The 18,573-nt window shown below is 33.8% G+C and overlaps 1 protein-coding gene across 1 annotated transcript in view; it reads right to left on the minus strand.

Moving 5' to 3' along the window:
• Positions 1 to 18,573, minus strand: part of LOC136817683 (putative leucine-rich repeat-containing protein DDB_G0290503) — an 82,303-nt gene that overhangs the window by 45,561 nt on the left and 18,169 nt on the right. Inside the window, exons 10-22 of the mRNA XM_067074001.1 lie at positions 16,938 to 17,002; positions 16,270 to 16,354; positions 14,841 to 15,015; positions 11,569 to 11,681; positions 10,817 to 10,976; positions 7,892 to 8,001; positions 7,082 to 7,198; positions 6,352 to 6,420; positions 5,588 to 5,803; positions 5,093 to 5,188; positions 3,819 to 3,923; positions 3,173 to 3,268; positions 2,223 to 2,315 (exon numbers count right to left, since the gene is read on the minus strand). Coding sequence (XP_066930102.1) covers positions 2,223 to 2,315; positions 3,173 to 3,268; positions 3,819 to 3,923; positions 5,093 to 5,188; positions 5,588 to 5,803; positions 6,352 to 6,420; positions 7,082 to 7,198; positions 7,892 to 8,001; positions 10,817 to 10,976; positions 11,569 to 11,681; positions 14,841 to 15,015; positions 16,270 to 16,354; positions 16,938 to 17,002 — 1,500 coding nt within the window. The remainder of the gene's footprint in view (positions 1 to 2,222; positions 2,316 to 3,172; positions 3,269 to 3,818; positions 3,924 to 5,092; positions 5,189 to 5,587; positions 5,804 to 6,351; positions 6,421 to 7,081; positions 7,199 to 7,891; positions 8,002 to 10,816; positions 10,977 to 11,568; positions 11,682 to 14,840; positions 15,016 to 16,269; positions 16,355 to 16,937; positions 17,003 to 18,573) is intronic.

An 18,573-nucleotide genomic window follows, 5' to 3' on the forward strand; every position in this document is an offset into this window, starting at 1 on the left:
AGATCCAATATTGTTTTAATTTCTGACGTCAAAAATGAAAAATGACACAAATGATGTGAACACAGGGGAGTTTCTAAACATCGACCAGAAATGGGGACCACGACCAGCAACCACGACCGGCGACCAGATAAATTTGGATTATCGAGTTTATCTGCTCTCTCTACCGTAGAGAATCAAGTATCCTCAGAATACTAAATTAGTGCCCTTTGAAGAAACTAGTCATTTTCTTGACAAAGTGACACTAATTGACAGAAATATTGACAGGGTCATTAATTATGATGTTTGTAAGCTTTGTTACACCAAATATTTTAATTATTCTGACTCATTCACTCATACATGCTGACACAGTCATGCCTTTAATATGAATAGATAGAACTTGTCTGTACGAAAAAAATTGGGAAGGCCAGTTTTAGAGATTAGAGATTAGATGTTAATCAAATCAACTATTCTATTGTCTTTATGCTGACAAAATGACTAATTTCGACAGAAATAATAATATGATGATCAAATACAAAGCTTCTCAAACCATTTTTTAAAAATTTTGTACCACTAATTATTTTGATGCTGATAATACAAAAGGATAGAAATTGACACCATAATCAAGCTCCAAGAGCGTTGGAATGGTTGTTTTACGTATTTGGCACGTTGCTTTAAATATATGAAATAGGGGTGAGTATACTCTTCAATATGATATATTCAAATGATTAGGAGAGACACTTTACGTTGGAGAAAGGAAAAAACTCGATAACCCAAATTAATCTGATCGCTGGTCGTGGTCGCCGGTCGTAGTCGTCATTTCTGGTCGACGTTTAGAAATTCCCTGAACACAGTGTAATATAATAGTAATAGAAAAGTAAAATATAATAGGTAATATTACTTATTATTGCTTTTTTTCTTGCTTTTTCATGCCGTTGACATTGTGTCAGTTAGTTCACCAAAACCGTGTTTTTGACAAAGGGCAGTCTGTTACATGTTATGAAGGTTCTCTTTCGGTTAAATACCCCTTTTAACTGATGCCACGGGTATTAAGGTTCGACCTATTTGCCACAGGAAAAAATGAAGGTGCAATCTATTTGCCAGATGTCGGCATATGTCGACATGAGCGACCACGGAGTTTACCATCACATTTAGCTTTATTTAAATATAAGTGATATGTGTTTACTTAGAGTTGAAAAATGTGTAATCATGAAAGACATCTTTGAAATATATTTTAAATATTTAACGGCTTTGACCATAGTGAATTTTTTATATTTGCCACTTACAAAATTTAAAGTTCTACTTGATTTAGCCCACAAAACTGTGGCATGTTATACATTTTCTTGGCCAATTATCCTCGAGTCTGAAAATTTAAGAATCGCAATGAAATAAATTGATGAAGAAGAAAATGAAGACTTTTGCGAAGAAGAGTATTTCAACTTTGAAGAGCTTAGTTTCGGCGGAGAAAAAACATTTTGAAAGAATTTTTGCGGCAGATGGTGTATCTTTTATCGAACTAAAATTATTTTTCGGAAAGTTTTTTTCTAAAAACTTATGTGTCTCAAAATCTTGAAAATAGTGTTTTTTGACCAATTTTCCATCCCAATTCTCCATAGAAAAACAGCCATAACTTTTGATGCATTAATTTAGAAAATTCTTCCGAAAAATAATTACCCATTAAAACTTAGCACTTTTTATAAAAGAAGGTGGTACAACATATTATCAACGTCTTTTTAAAGTTCATAACGTCATTTTTGTAATTAAATTTTTAATTACTCTTAAGGCATTTGATTAAGAAGCAATTTATAAAAGGCAATTCTTTGTTAAAAATAAAAGTGTTAAAGAACCTAAAATATAACTTTTATGTTCATATACTAAAATCAATTTTCCGACCATGGTCAGAGCCCTTAACTGTGCTATTTAATGAAATCTAGTTCAAAATCGAACTTTCAATAAACATTACAAAAAAAAACGTGGCAAAGAAATGGAAAATGCTCATGTCGGCAAAGGCCGACATCGGCAGTTAAAGGGATATCTTGTGGTCCCTAATTTAACTACTATGTAGAAAAAAGATTTTGCCTTATGTTGAGGAGGTCTTTATCTGGTAAATCTTACCCCTATATCTACCCGATATACGCAGAGATCTCCTTGCGCCCTTGTCAAAACGAGGCACACTCTTGGGATTTGGATCTGAAACCATCCTCGGTTACTCGGGTCATTTGCAGCAACATATAACTCAATCCTACCTCGCTTCTCCGTTCTGCATTTTCTTTAGCGTCTGTCTCTTTTTTGCGTTTACGGCCTTCCTCTTCAATATGGTCTTCCATTTCTCGGATAGTCTACAAAAAAGATAAGATATAACCACTGTCAATTCGTTCTAAGTGTGCACTAATCTCTGTATGTTTTTCCATTTTTTGCAAAGAATACTTCAATTCTAACATATGATAAAAGAAAGGGGTACTCTATGATGGCAGCATGGGTGTAAATGCATCAAGAGCACGAATGCCTACTCTTCTTCAGAGATTTGTGATGGATTGCCGTTTGTTGTAGAGCAAAGTTTTAAGCACTGCTTCAGCTAATCTGAGCAACAACTCCGGTCATAAAATTTCGATTTACCAAGATTGAGAAATTGGCTCTAGGGTTTACGTAAAGCTTACTTCAGCTTACTTGTCTCAAATTTCACAAATATTATACTAGTAGGTCATTTTCTTTAAGCTTAAGTGTTATTATTTTAAAAAATGTTCTTGAATTTTGGCCAGAATAGTTTCTGTTATTATATACCTTAAGGGGAAAATTGGCTACTTTGACGGGAACTTGATTTGCCAAATTAAGTTCCCGCCAAATTAATTTTTTCTGCCTTCCGCCAAATCAAATTCCAGCCAAATTTAAATTACTGCATTTATTTACCAAAATGTGAGCCATTTCAGGCCTTAAAACAGTTTTTTTTCTTATTTAATAGCGTTTTTTTTGGACAAAAATGTCCTTCATCCACCAAATTTAATTCCCTCCAAATTTAATTTTTCAAGTCATCCGCCAAATAAAAAAATAAAAAAACTTTTTAGGCCATCTGCCGAATTAAATTCCCGCCAAAATTTCATTTTATTCTTATATAAAAAAGCGTGTACGAATTTCAACAGTATCAAAATCCTTTCTTCGTAAAGGGTTTCACATTAAGGGGGAACAGTTGTGAGCTCACCCTATCTTTCCTTTGTATCTTGTATTCCATTTCCAGGATCTTGGAGTCTTTCTCTAGGATTTGATTTTCTAATGCCTCTTCTCTCATTCTCAACTCCTATACGCGAAAGTAACGAATATTTAAGGATAGAGAAAATAAATGAATAACTTTTGTGGTGACTAATTTTCGTGTTTTTGGGTGCAAAAATTAGTTCCACTATTTGCAATTTATGCATTCATTTTCTTCTGTGAAAACTCTTATAAAAGTGAAAGAGTTTCGATAGAATGTGGTTGCTAAAAGCAACAACTTTATTCTGCACCCCTAGAGGATAAGGCATGATCAGTGATCGTAGTGCAGAGATAGAGCATTTAGCTACGGTGCGTAAGGTTGTGGGTTCACTCCCAAAGACAAATCCAAAAGTAATACCAAAGACTTCGTACTTAGTATATAAAATGGTACTTGATGCCTCTCTGCTCGATGCTGATCAAGGGTAAGTGGAGCAATCAAGGAAGAAAGAGTGGCACCCTCCCCTACATTTAAGTATACATCTGACTGTGGTCGCAGACTTTACAATTATTTTTTATAACAATACCGTATGAAGCATTTTGATATGAGGAGGCTGAGGACACTACGGCACTGTACAAAATCTCCAAATCAATCATCTTACAGAATTTTCTACACCGTCAGTTTCTTTTTCTTGTTGAAGTTGTGAATATTTATATTCCGTGTCCGATAATCGTTCTTCCAGTTTTTGCACTGTCCGCAATAACTCCTAGCAAAAAAAAAATTATTTTATTTATTCTTTATTTAAAGTTGGGTACACTAATAGTATAGTCGAACGTGCACAACGCACTGGGCTCAACTTCAGTGCCTTCAAACTAATCATAGGTCCAATTGTAGAACCCCAGATATTCACCCAAGGAACAAGTGTGCAAAATTTCAGCCAAATCGAACAATTTTTGAAGCCTCCAGGCTGCCCCTAAGTTTTAGCCTCGTTTTGGCGAAAACTCGTCCCCAGGCCCCAAAAATTAAAAGTCTTTGAAAAATAAAAGAAATACGTCCTCAGATAATCACCTAAGGAACAAGTGTGCAAAATTTCAGCCAAATCGAACAATTTTTGAAGTCTCCAGACTGCCCCAAAGTTTTAGCCTCGTTTTGGAGAAAAACTCGTCCCCAGGCCCCAAAAATCAAAATTTTTGAAAAATGAAAAAAACACCCCCAGATATTTACCCAAGGAACAAGTGTGCCAAATTTCAGCCAAATCTGACCATTTTTGAAGTCTCCAGGCTGCCCCAAAGTTTTAGCCTCGTTTTGACGAAAGCTCGTCCCAAGGCCCCAAAAATCAAAATTTTCAAAAAATGAAAAAAACACCCCTTGCTATTCACCCAAGGAACAAGTGTGCCAAATTTCAGCCAAATCCGACCATTTTTGAAGTCTCCAGGCTGCCCCAAAGTTTTAGTCTCGTTTTGAGGAAAACTCGTCCCCAGGCCCCAAAAATCAAAATTTTTAAAAAATGAAAAAAAAAAACCCAGATATTCACCCAAGGAACAAGTGTGCCAAATTTCAGCCAAATCCAAGCATTTTTGAAGTCTCCAGGCTGCCCTAAAGTTTTTGTGACAGACAGACACACACAGACAGACAGACATTGTCAGATTGTAGCTCAACTGAAGTTGAGAATAGACGTTGAGAAAGAGAAAGTCTAAAAATATGACTTCAGTTGGTTTCCAAATTACAAATTTTCGATTTTTGGGTAAAACGTACCATTTAAATTTTATTTCACATCACAAGTGAATTTCAGATAAGCCATAAATGAATCATTAGGTACAATTATCATCCCTTACGAATGAATGCATTTTTTCTATCGAAAGGTAAGCTAAGGAGATGATCATACGATGCTATTGTTTAAGGAGAGAAAAACAAACCCCCTGGTGTTGGTTATACCTTATTTTCAGTGTACAACTTCTTGACTTGTCCTGAACTATCATTCGTTTTGTTCTTCTTCTCATTCTGCAAATAGTCCAGTTTGTTCTTCAGTTCCTATAAGTTAATGTGAATTTTTAGACCGAGATTTCGTATCAAATCCCGCCGTTATTCAAATTGACTAACTTTATTTGAAATTTTCGTGAAGATTTTTACCCTCTTACACCTAATAAAGCACCTCACGAAAAAAGAATTTCAAATAGTCATATAACAATAATAAAAAGAATTGACCAAGCGGTTTGCGTGAATGTGTGAATTGCGTGAACAGAAATTGTGTGAATTTTGAAGAAACAAAATACGTTAATGCGTGAATTTAAAAAAAGATTGACGTGTGTGATTGCGTGAAATGGAGGTCCGCTTGGGGCATTCACGCAAGTGAAAAAGCCCTTTCACGCAATTATGAGGCTCATTTAAGTCCAATCCTACAAAACGAATTCAAACATATAGATTAGATACCTCAATTGATTGAGTGAGAATTTTGTTTTGCTCTGCTAACTGATCTTTCTTCTTTTGAGCATCCAATTTTTCATCTCTTAACGTTTTATTGATTTGTTCTAGATGGGTAGCTTGGTACTTGGTTTTATGCAACTCCTCTGTAAGATTGCTGTTGCTGAGTTGTAGTTCTTTTTCTTGAGAAGGTGAGACTAGCTTTCTAGTCTTCTCGGTTAGATTCTAAAAAGAGAGGATAACATTATTTAATGATGGATTTTTTGTATTACCCATCTCATGACATTGCGATCCAGTTGCCTGGTTAGGGGGTGTTATTAGAATACAGTAGTGAGTTTATGTGAGTTCACTTTTGAGAACGGTAAAGAGACTGAAGACTGAAGACTGGCCAACTGAGGACGATGGTAAATCCGCACTTTTACCGTCCTCAATTTTGCAGTGAACTGCATGTTATTCTAAATTGCTTTAAGGCCGGTCTCCATTTGCGCACGTTGCGATTGCACCTTTTGGCTTCCATTCTTTTTGCTTCGAAAAAAGATTACGTCATAAAAATGTAGCACGCGCTCGCAAAATTGAGGACGGTAAAAGTGCTGATTTACCGTCGTCCTCATTTGGTCAGAATCTAGTCAAACTTGAGTCTTACCGTCTCCGTCGCAGAAAAACACACATACATAAACTCACTAGTGACTATGTATGGGACAGCGACCGTGTAAGCTTAAATATAGAAAAAAATGGCAGAAAGTGAATTGGTCAAGATTATTCTATCAACATACCAAATTAGTTAGTTCATGTTGCAAAAGCTTGATTTCTTCATTTTTCTTTGATACGCCCTCATTCAACGTCTAAGGAAAAACAAGAATAAAATCAAATCTATAAGAAACAAATTAGATAAATTAGTATTTCCTTTGAGGCATTTTAAGTAGCCTAAAAGTTTTTAATGGGTCTTCAAAGAAATTGCTTTTTTAACGGTGTTTCGGTAAGTCCCTCACAAAATCAAAAAGGTTCGATTCCTGAGATATCGTGTGACGAGATAAATAAAGGCGAACCACACGAGGGCTCAACTGCAGTATTTTCTAACGAACGTAAAATGGTATTTTGTACTAAATTCGTCCATATGCCAAATAAATCAAGACTTTTTAAGATAAATTTAAATTCACCGAAATAAGGCTATGTAACCTTTCCAAAAGTTTGCCAGACATTTAAACACGTAAACTGCGCTACAGCCACTTTGAACTAAGACAAATCAAGCTGGCAAATAATCTTTGCAAAATGTTTTGAACATTTATGGAAGGTCAGAGGGTCAAAATTTACCCAGAAGAATTGTTTTCTTGAATGTTAAGGGAATTTTGGGAATTTTCTGATGATCCCGTATAAAAGATTGCGTCTTGAATACAGTCAACTCTCTCTAAATCGAACATCTATTATTCGAATGTTTCTGTAATTCGAAGAGAATTGCAGATCGAATTAGAGAAAAGCAATCGTATCAGGAAATGATTCTCAAACCTCATTCTGTGATCTCAGTAAACTCTCTTTTGATTTCTGTTCTTCAATTTGAACGTTTAACACTTGAACTTGTTTTTCCAACAGCTCACATTTCGTTTGTAGTTTCTTCATTTCGTTCTGACGTAAAAGAAGATAGAGAAGACAAGCAGTTAGAAAATGGTATATAGACTCTCGTTTATTCTATTTTTCATTATTCGAAAAGTGATCGTAGTGCAGTAATAGAGCATCCGCCTACGATGCGCAAGGTTGTGGATTAAATCCCCATCTGATTATCGGACATTTCCCGACAGACAATTCCCGACGGACGTTTCACCGACTATGACCGGACATTTCTGCGACAGACATTTCCCTGATCGGGGAAACGGGGAAACGTTCATTCGGGGAAATGTCCAGTCATAGTCGGGGAAATGTCTGTCGGGGAAAAGTCCGTCGGGGAAACGTCTGGTCACCCCCAATCCGGGTCATATCAAAGATTCCCAAAATGGTACTTGATGACTCTCTGCTTGATGCTCAGCAATTAAGAGAAGGATCAAGGGTAAGTGGAGTAATCCAGGGAACCTTTCGGGTAGATAGCTATCGAAAGAGATGCCTTCGGGTCGCAGGTCAGCTGCGGTCGTAGATTAACTTTTACTTATTATTTGAACCTTTCTATACTTCGAACTAATTCTGTGTTTCCGTCAATAAGAAGCCTTCTTAAAATACTTTCTGTAAACTGGAATCTCTCAATAATTCGTCAATCGTTTAAATGAATGCTGGATGGACGTACTGTTCAAAATTACCCAGAGAAAATACAAAAAACTTGACACTTACTTTGTTTTGCATGGCTTTAGGTGACACATTGACCAATTTGAAAAGATGAAATTTGTATCCTTCAACAAGTGGTAAGCTCAACACCACGCACGAATCATTCAGGTAATCGTCTAAAAGGGAAAACAATCATTTTATGTAGCAAACACTACGATTGGTTATTTTCACTGGTCCCACAGGCCCTTAAAATTTTCAGTTTGAATAACTTCAATACAACCCCTCCTCATAGATCCGATAGGACCCACTCCTATTGGAAAAATTGGCCAAAATATCGTCCCCAGTTGAAAATTATACTTCGATTCGATTTTTCCCAAGCAAATTTCTTATATGTAGAATGTCATCGATTCTAAGTCTAACTTTTAAATATTTTGCCAAAGAATCGTTTCTGGCAACAAGTCAATAACAAGACATTAAATTAGAGAACTTTCCCAGCATACCTCAATAACACAGTACAACCTTAAAAAAACTGACAAACAACTAAAAAAATTGCAGCTTTATTATATTCGATATTAACAAAATCAATATATTGCATATATTCATGAGGTATTTCAAGCAGTCGAAATAAATTTTTCAATAATGCATCAAAATACGATTGATATTATGTGAATTCTGTATGCATATGTCACATAAAAAGGTCATTTATTAAATATTTCCCGTTTTCCAAAAGGGAAATATTTGTTAAAATGGGCTTTCTCCATAATAATAATAATTTTCAGTGTCAAAACGCCTTTCGTACGCCCTGACTGACGCCCGTTTTAGCGCCTAAAGAAAGTATACTTTATAAAAATCAAATCAATATCTCTTGATTGAAGGCAATATGCCTTTCGGTAATTAGTTCTTACAAAGTAAACAAAGGATGGCGAAAAAGATGAGCATATTCATTTTTATTATAAGCATCTATTTTATAAGAATCAAATCAATAACTCTTGATTGAAGGCAATATGCCTTTTGGTAATTAGTCCTTACAAAGTAAACAAAGGATGGCGAAAAAGATAAGCATACTTATTTTTATTATAAGCATCTACTTTATAAGAATCAAATCAATAACTCTTGATTGAAGGCAATATATCTTTCGGTGATTAGTTATTAGAAAGTAAACAAAGGATGGCGAAAAAGATAAGCATATTTATTTTTATTATAAGCATCTACTTTATAAGAATCAAATCAGTAACTCTTGATTGAAGGCAATATATCTTTCGGTAATTAGTTATTAGAAAGTAAACAAAGGATGGATAAAAAGATGAGCATATTTATTTTTATTATAAGCATCTACTTTATAAGAATCAAATCAATAACTCCTGATTGAAGGCAATATATCTTTCGGTAATTAGTTATTAGAAAGTAAACAAAGGATGGATAAAAAGATGAGCATATTTATTTTTATCATAAGCATCAACTTTATAAGAATCAAGTCAATAACTCTTGATTGAAGGCAATATGCCTTTCGGTAAAAAGATGAGTCTACTTTATAAGAATCACATAAATTTCAGAATTTTTGGCGTTTTCACTGTGATAACATGTGAGCGATAACTTCTCTTTTTGAGATGTGAGCGACCGTCTATCCCATGTCATCTCAAAAGTAAAGTTGAAACCAAGCTTTCTTCCTCCAACTTAAATTTTATCGATAAAACGAATTTAAAATCTACACATGCGTAATTTTGCTTACTTAGGGATATTTCGATAGGAAGCTCTGCGGGGCATTCTTAGCGACAACTACTTGCTAGTATATGTCAATAATGACCTTCATTTTTAAGGAAATATTTAGTCGCAATTTTGCGATTCTTGTTCTCATTTTGAAAATGTAAGCCAAAGTAGTAAGGGACATTACGTGTGGAGTAGCTGTAACACACCCCCTTCTCACAGACCCATTGGGACCCCTTCCCACTGGAAGAATTGTCCAAAATGTTGTCAATTTTCGTCCCCACTGATAGTAATCAAATAAATCAGCCCCAAATCAGCCCTCGCTGCAAAATATTATGCCTTTTTTCTCATACCCACTGAATTTTCTGACTTGAAAACAAAAGGATTGAAATCCCCAGCCATTAATAATATGGGAATATCAATCGATATTCGGGTTCGTGAGAAGGATGTGTTGTAAATGCCCATAGTCCATACTCCAAGAACACCTTTTCACATACAGTTTTTTTTAGAAAGAATTTAGAACAGTAATTTCACAGAGGAAAAAACAGACTGTGTTTATAGTGCTCGCGTGTATGGTTCCTTACACGTTTTTTATAAGAACAAACTATATAAGAACATAAGGCTTCGATAGCCAAAATGTTAAGAACAAGTTAAGAACATTTTTATAAGGCTTTGAAAAATGGACAAAAATATATGATACAAAATTACGAAAATAAAAACATGTTAAGAACATTTTAAAGGCTTAAAACTCAGAAAGTTAAAAACTTCAAAGAGCTTCAAAGGTTTTTGATGTTCATATAACAAAAACGTGTATTGTCCCTTTCTTTGACACCGTAAAACTAAAATGAACTTTTGTCCCAAATAGGAAATCTTTAAAATTTAAAAAATCCGCCTTGTTTTGACGTATAGTAAATAATAGACGTTCAAACCATCATTCATTTAAGCCATCCCTATTTGACAATTCTTTATAGTACCTTGATTTTACCCCTATTGCCTAAAAATAAAAATTCACCGAGACTAGAGCGTATTCATAAAATATATGACTCCGAACCCCTACTAAAATACATTTACCGTCGTTTTGTATAAGATTCCCTTTTTTGGAATCTTTCCGCTATTTTCCCCGGGATAACCGGCATGAGATTAAAAAGGGTTTGTTTCTAAAGGTACGGAAAATCTTGTTTTTACTCACGAAACTACCTACTTTCTGAAGCTCACTTTTCGGCTACACGAAATCATGGTCTTTTTCCACTAGAAAACTGGTAATCTTTTACAAAACGACAAACATACCTTGATTATGGGACTTCAACCTCAACATATTTGGTTTGTCAGCTACCATGAATTTCTTGGCAAGTATAGGTAGAATATCAACCACTCTTGTAGTGTTGCTGACACCAAGTTTGATGGTTGATTGATCTCCATCTCCTGAAGCGTTTTCCTCGTTGTTGATCTGTGAGAAAAAAAATTTTTTAATCAGAAAAATATTCGCGAGATATAATTTCGCGAGCCAAAAATATTGGTGAAATTTTCTGGATTTATTTTTGCGGATCAGCCTTTTTGAAAAATTCCACGTGGATTTAATTTCGTGAATCTGATGAAAGTGGCCCTTTAAACTACGTAGCATATTTACAAAGGGCAAAAACTCGCGAAAACGCAAAATTAACGAAAATTAATCGCTGAAAAGGAAAATGAAAGCAAATGCAAAGCACACTAGATAACGCACAAAGTTCAGAATTTCATATTAACTTGGATTTAATAATTTTGTGGAATTTATTTTTGCAAGGAACTCACGTGACGTATACAATAATAATAATGGTAGACGACAATCCCGGACAAAAGGTTTGTATACTTTCAGGAAAATCCCCTCCCTTCAATGCTGTTTTGAGTAAGATGTGATGTTGTCGTGTGACTATCCCACTACAACATTGAAGGGATGAATTGGAAGAATTCTGGCCATTTTAGAGAATTTTTTTTTTTTTTTTGAAAAGTCTACAAGCTATTGCCCGTGATTGGAGCTTCGAGACTTGTACAAGGAAACTTACCACAATGTAGCCATCAATCTTGGATTTCAATTCGAAACGATAAGTTGACATATCGGTCCATTTCGTTTGAAAAGCTAGCGGACATTCATCAGGATTTAACTCCACATTCTCAACTGAAGCGTAAAGAAGCGTATTTTTTACTTGTAGACCATTGGTTTTAATTCTTACTCAACATTTTCAACGTTAAAAGCGTTCTAAATCGGCGACTTGTTTGTATTATGTAATGTAATAATTAACATGATCGATATTTATGACATACACGTTTTTTATAAGAACAAACTATATAAGAGAATAAGGCTTCGCTGGCCAAAATATTAAGAAAAAGTTAAGAATATTTTAAGGCTTTGTGGCCTCAAAAACATCCTATTTTTCAGGAAAATGGACAAAAATACTCAAATAATGGTGAAAATAAGAGCATGTTAAGAACATTTTTAGTACTCCAAAAGTTAAGAACATCCCAAGGCTTTAAAATTGTTGGAAAATTCTTATTAATAAAGAACGTGTATGTGAAGCTGCTTGCAAAACACCGATGCAAATAATTTACTACATCGTAACATTGCGAGTTTTTCGCGTCACCTTGACCCTCTTCATGCTTTTTATGATGTAATACCTCTAAAAAAAAATTTGATCAAATAGACCTTTTCATAAATTACGTCACGAACATCACTCGCCTCGTATTCAAACAAGCGATACTTTTATGGACCTACCTGGTTATCAACTAATCAGTGAACATTGAAACAATGAAACACATAAGACATAACTGGTCAAAATACAAAAAAATAAAGAAAATGAAAGCATATCTATTGAGAGAAACTATTATTGAAAAAAATTTTTGAAAAAGAAATAAAAAAGCTATTACAGTATATGGCCCCCAAAACGGAGACGGCCCCCAAAACGGAGGTTTTCATTATAATGAAGATTCTGACTTGTAGATTTATCAGAATTAAACGATTTTTGTTTATTTTGAAAGAATGATGGTTATACTTAAAAATGAGCATGTTTTTGCTGGTTTGAGACGGATTCAAAATAACATATTTGCGTCTAAAGGAAATATTTTAACACCAAAATTAGATAAAAATTGCATATAACTCACTCTAGCTCCTTGGATATTGAAAATAAGTTATGAAAACGGGGTATAGGAAACTTTCTACACCTAATGCCGTTCAGAAAATGCAAATACATCTGTGACTTTAGAGGTTGGGTAAAAGATATAGCATCTTAAAGGTCAACCAGTATTTTGGAGCCCTAGAATCAGCATTGACAAAACCGAAAATTCTAAATATGAGAAAAAGCAAAAAATCTTAGAATTCTATTCCTATCACCTTGAATTAATACTTTATAACAACAAATTAACATTATATATAGAATTTTTCGCTGAATCAGCTAAAAAGACAAATTCTGTCATTTTTTTGCAAAATATAGGAGAAAAATATCTTTAAAGCTTAATATTTTCGGTTTCAGTTAAGCTTTTTTCTAAAATTTTCACAGCTTATTCCATACATGAATGGAACTATTTTCAAAAGAGGTTTGTTTTCAAAAACTTGATTAAGACGTTGTTAAATCAAAATTGTCATTTTGAAAATTTCTAAATTTTCAGTTTGGACTTTGCAATATCGAAAATCTTGAAATATTTCATAAAAATCATAAATTTTACATCCATCGGGTCGTAAATTTAAGGGAAAACACAAATATGTTCATAGTTTTTCCTCCTATTACCACTGGGCTTAATAATTTGATTTTAACTACACCTCCATTTTGGGGGCCCCAAACCTGCATTTTGACAACCAGGGGTATACTGTTAAAAATTTTATCAAATAAATTTATGCCCAAAACCCTCTAAATCTTATAAATAAGATTATTTTGAATGCCCAAAACCCTCTAAATCTTATAAATAAGATTATTTTGAAACTATGGTCAAAATTTTGTATTCATATCTTAAAGATATCTCGAGAAATCGCTAAAATTTCAAACCTCCGTTTTGGGGGCCACTAGAAAAAAGCTACCTATCTTTAAACGATTGAAAAATATTATTGAAATTGAAAATTTTGAAAAAGAACTTCCAGGAAATAAAGTAGAGATGTTAAAGGTTTTCAGGCAGCAAAAATTTTTGTAAAATCTCTTTTCCTCTAGATTTGAGAGAAATTTCAAATTTGATCGCCGTTTTGGGGGCCACATACTGTAAGCGCTTTTCTTTATAAAAACCACTATCAGAAAAATGCACAGCTTAATAAATAAGGTTTCCAGAAAAGTCAAACCGTCGCACTCTACCGTGACACTTTCTTCTATTAGAAAAAATAATAATAAAAAAACAATTTGGCTAATAACATTGATATATGCTCATAAATAGTGATTCTTATAGATATAGATTAACCATTACCCTCCACCGTGACATTTCATCGTAAAAAAAAATAATAGAAATAATAATATAAAAAATAATATGGCTAAGAACATTGATGTATTCTTATTAAAAGTGGTTCTTATAGAAAAAATGCGATTTTGAGCCAAAAAATTTTTTTTGCAAAATCTGCTTGAGCCATCCCTTTAACTAAGATTGTACCACCCTACTTCATGCTAAAAATCAGAAAAAATTAATGATCTAATTTTTTCACAAAGTCCAAAAAACCCGTTTTTAAGCCGTTTTTTGGCCCAAATTTGCCCAAAAAATTTTTTTTTCGAAAATCGGGCTCCGTCACATTCGAGGGTTTATGGTCATGCACCTTTGTGCCAAAAATCAGAAAAAACTAATGAGCCAATCTCGAGAAAAGCTGGTAACTAACACACTAACTAACGAACGAACGAACATGGGTTAATTTATAGGACCTCCACCCCACCGGGGTAGGTCCAACAATTACCATGGTGATTATGTCCCTTGAGACATGATTTTTTATAACTAGAAAGTAGTTAACCCAGAGTTAACCATCATGGCAATAATTTCAAAACGAGGCAAGTGATGTTCGTGACATAATTTATGAAAAGGTCTATTGGTCTTTTTTAATTGAAATTCAGCACACAAAATCCTTGTCTTGGCGAGTTTTTCGCGTCACTTTAACTCTATTTATCATTTTCCTTGTAGTACCTTTTTTTACTGTTAATGTAATTGATCTTTTTAACTGAAATTTGGCGCACAAAATCCTTGTCTGATAAGATAACTTTTGTTTTGAAATAAAAATATTTTTCCATGACTGATAATCGAATTTGCGTAAAACACTTTAAAGGTAATCGTTAAAGGATGAATTCAAATTTTTAGTAGACTTGGTAAAAATTGGATTTACTTTTTTTATCGAATCTTGAGATAGCAATCCGGTAACAATTGACATCTTCGTGCAAGTCAAGGTGATCGAGACACATTTTGCAAACTTGTTTGGAGGTTGTTTTCATCGAGGCAAATACAGGAATGATGGCTTCTTTGTTGTTTTGTTTGGATGAGTAAGCTACACGAATTGTACCCTAAGATGGAAAGAAGAAGACAAAGAGATTACGGAAAGGAGAAACGTTCATTATTAAAGAATAGTGTTCAGAAATATGAAAATTCCAAACCGGTCGAGATTTCCTGGCTTTATGTGCTTTCCTGCTCTAAGACTTCAATATTTTTTAACCGTTTTTCTTAAAATTGGTAGTTTAAGGTCTGATAAAGATACTTATGGGTTTAATTTGTGGCTGCAGGGCTTTGAATGGGCTTAAAATGCGGCTTCAATCACTAATTTATCAATTTACACATTCCAGGTTGTTTTCGAAACATGAATATTTGCAAAGCCTAATGCAAAACAAACACAATCTGACACAATACAGTGTTATTTTAAGAAAAAGTGTACATTTTGTGGCTGCAAATACCATTTTTTGTACTATAACCCTCTGAGCTGTTACATATAAGTATTAGATGGCATTTTTAGGGTTGGCTTATGTGCTGTCCTGCTTTAAGACTTTTTTTTAACCATTTTTCTTGAAATTGGTAGTTTAAGGTCTTATAAAGATACTTATGGGTTTAATTTGTGGCTGCAGGGTTTTCAATGGGCTTAAAATGTGACTTCAATCAAAGCATATATGAAAAAAATCTTCAACTTTGAGCCGCAGTTCTAGCCCAATGACCCAATAATTTTGGTTCCATTTTTGATATTTTGTGGATAAACCCTTTTGCTACAAGTTTCATCTGAAAAAAATTATTTTTATTCATTGAACAAATTTTTTTTTTCAACCTACTCTATATCACCTTTAGAACCAATATTGTGAAGTTTCGTTTGAAAAGAGTTATTTTTAAAAAGGATATTCAATTTTTTTTTTTTTTTTGCTGTTTTTGAAAACCTCGCGCAATTTTTGATGAGCATCCCCTTTTTGCAAAAAATCGAAAAATGACCGTCCAAGGTTCACTTTTTGACTTTTTCATAAAAAAAATAAACGGGGGGAGGGGTCCGAAATTTTTTCGAAAATTAATAAGCGGGGAGACGTTTATTTGGGACCTTTGAGCATTTGAAGAGAACTCTCTAAAAGAAACTGATACTGTATAAGAATATTCACGATGAAATTGTGAAGTTATGAAGAATATGCTAAGAATATCGCCATCATAATTAAGCTATTAAACTTAAGAATGCCCAATATTTAAGATGATTTTCCCCAAAAAGTTAAGAATATCCATGAAGAAACGAAAAAACACCATTCTTGTAAAAAAAGCGTGTACTGAATAGAGTAAACATTATAACATCTTACCACAATATTCTCGTCACTTGAATCGTCTTGTTGTTGATTAGCTTTTGATTTCTTCCCTTTGCCTTTACGTAAGGAGGCAAAAAATCTGCAAAAGTGAATGATTATTGGTTGAAGCTACACGTGTTTTATATAAGAACATCCAAAAATTTTGAAGCTTTCGAGCATTTTTTAGGCCTAAAAATCCTCTTATTTCACCATTTTGTGACTTTGTCCATTTTCATAAGAAATCGGATGTTTTCTTTAGACCGTACAGAGCCTAAAAATCTTCTTAGCTTCTCCTTAATATTTTGGCATTCGAATTGTTTTCTTGTAAAGTTTGTTCTTATCAAATAAAAAATTGTGTATTGGTTGACGCTGTACACTAAGCTATCCCAAAGTTTGTGTCAAAAAGGAGTGCATTTATATCTTTCTAAATATCTTTCCAACGTAGGGAATCAATGTAAGGACATTGTACGCCATGTCAATTATAATCTCCGAGCAGATTCCTATCATAATCATAAACAAAGAACCCAGTCCCAGTCCCAATCCCAGCCCCAGTCACTTTCACTTTCACTCTCACTTTCACTTTCACTTTCACTTTCACTTTCGTTTTGAAGCAGAATGCAATTCGGTTTTTGTTTGTTTTTGGCTGAACAAAAAAGATATTTAAACAAAAGATTGTACAATACCCTTTCTTTTTTGTTTTCTTGCTCGGACTTTTCTCCGATGAAAATGCTGAGTGACTCGGTGATGGCTGAAATAATAATGATACTGATGACGTTATCTTTTATACGAAAACAACACATTTTTATAAGAGGATTTAGGCTAAAACATGCCAAAAAAGAAGAACACTTTAAATCAAATAATGGCTGAACTTTGAGCAAATTCAGGGGCAAAGTAGTAAAAATCGGGTTATTAAAGCTTAAAAACTTCTATTTTGCTTTAGAAAGAGGAGCCGAATAAAAACGATTTTAGGCTCAGAGGGGGCTCAAAGTGCCAAAATTTTATAACAATCAAGCCTCTTCTATTTCTTATGAAAAGTATAAAAAGCCCTTGATATGTTCGTTTTAGGTTTTTCACTTAGGGGATGAGTACTATCTGTTCAAAGTTTCAAAACCATTTCGTATGGTAACAAAGCTAACCACCATTTTGGTCTTAAAAATTGAGTTTCAATGTGGTGGTATTATAGTCAAATCTCCCCACCATGGTTTTGCGACGAAGAAAATGTTTACCCTCCAAAAACATAGGTGTTTTAATAGCCTGAAAATTCTAATTTTACTATTGTTTTTACCTTCGTAAACTGTTTTTAAAGGTTTCATTTTTAAATAAGAGTGATATCGTTTGCTTACTCATCAATTTTAATTCACAAGCTTTTCCACATTGGATTGACACGGATGTGGAGCAAAATTGGTCAGAAAGAGGCAAAGAAAAACATTCTTTTGCTTATATCAGCATAATATAACAATAGCAAGACTCTGTCCCGATATGGAATATGTGTCTGATAAGAAACAGAAACACTTATGTAAAAATAAAACCTTTAAGTTCTAGCAAGTAATGAGTCTAAAGACTGAATTGATTATCCATCAGGTTTTTTTACCGTCATTTTTGCATTACATTATTTAAGTTCGAAATTTGTTTCTTCACAAAATCGAATTTGAAAACTCAATTTGAAATCGACTTTTTGCCATCGGATAACGGTGGTAAAAAAGTGCTTGGAAAATACAGGCTGTTATTCAGTGTTGCAACTTAGGTTTCGTAAATATGGACGGGCATTTTAGGATAAATGGATCGTTCAAGCAAAACTAACAAAACGGGAATAATGTATTTGTTTATCAACCGGAAAAAAAGGAGCAACACTATTCATCATTTAACGTCGTTTCAACGTTCAAACGACGTATTTTGGACTTTATGTGAACATAATATGAACGTTGTTAAATATTAAATGGTCAGTTCAACCAACGGATTAGAATAGGTGGATTAACTTCTCTCGTTGCTCCCAAGAGAGATCCATTGTCTTCTCATTGTTACAAGAAAAATCTGTAAATGACTCTGCGCATTCCTCGTTTAGTTTTTTCATTGTTTTTATAAGAACAATTTTCCAATTTATACAGTTTCGAAAACGAATTTGTCCTATGATTCGATCAATTTCGATGATTTTGCAAATATTTTAAATCCTGCACTTAAGTTTTAGCATCAACAAACGCTAGACCAGTTTTAATGTAAATTTTTAATCTTTTGTCAATGGCAATCTTCAGATAAGTGAAAATTAACGTATGGTCTATAACTAAGAAACTATCGATGGGTCACGAATGGGTTGCATACTGG

The sequence above is a fragment of the Clytia hemisphaerica genome, unplaced genomic scaffold (genome assembly GCF_902728285.1).
Source record: "Clytia hemisphaerica strain Z4C2 unplaced genomic scaffold, Clytia hemisphaerica genome assembly, whole genome shotgun sequence".
Taxonomy (NCBI): Eukaryota; Metazoa; Cnidaria; class Hydrozoa; order Leptothecata; family Clytiidae; genus Clytia; species Clytia hemisphaerica.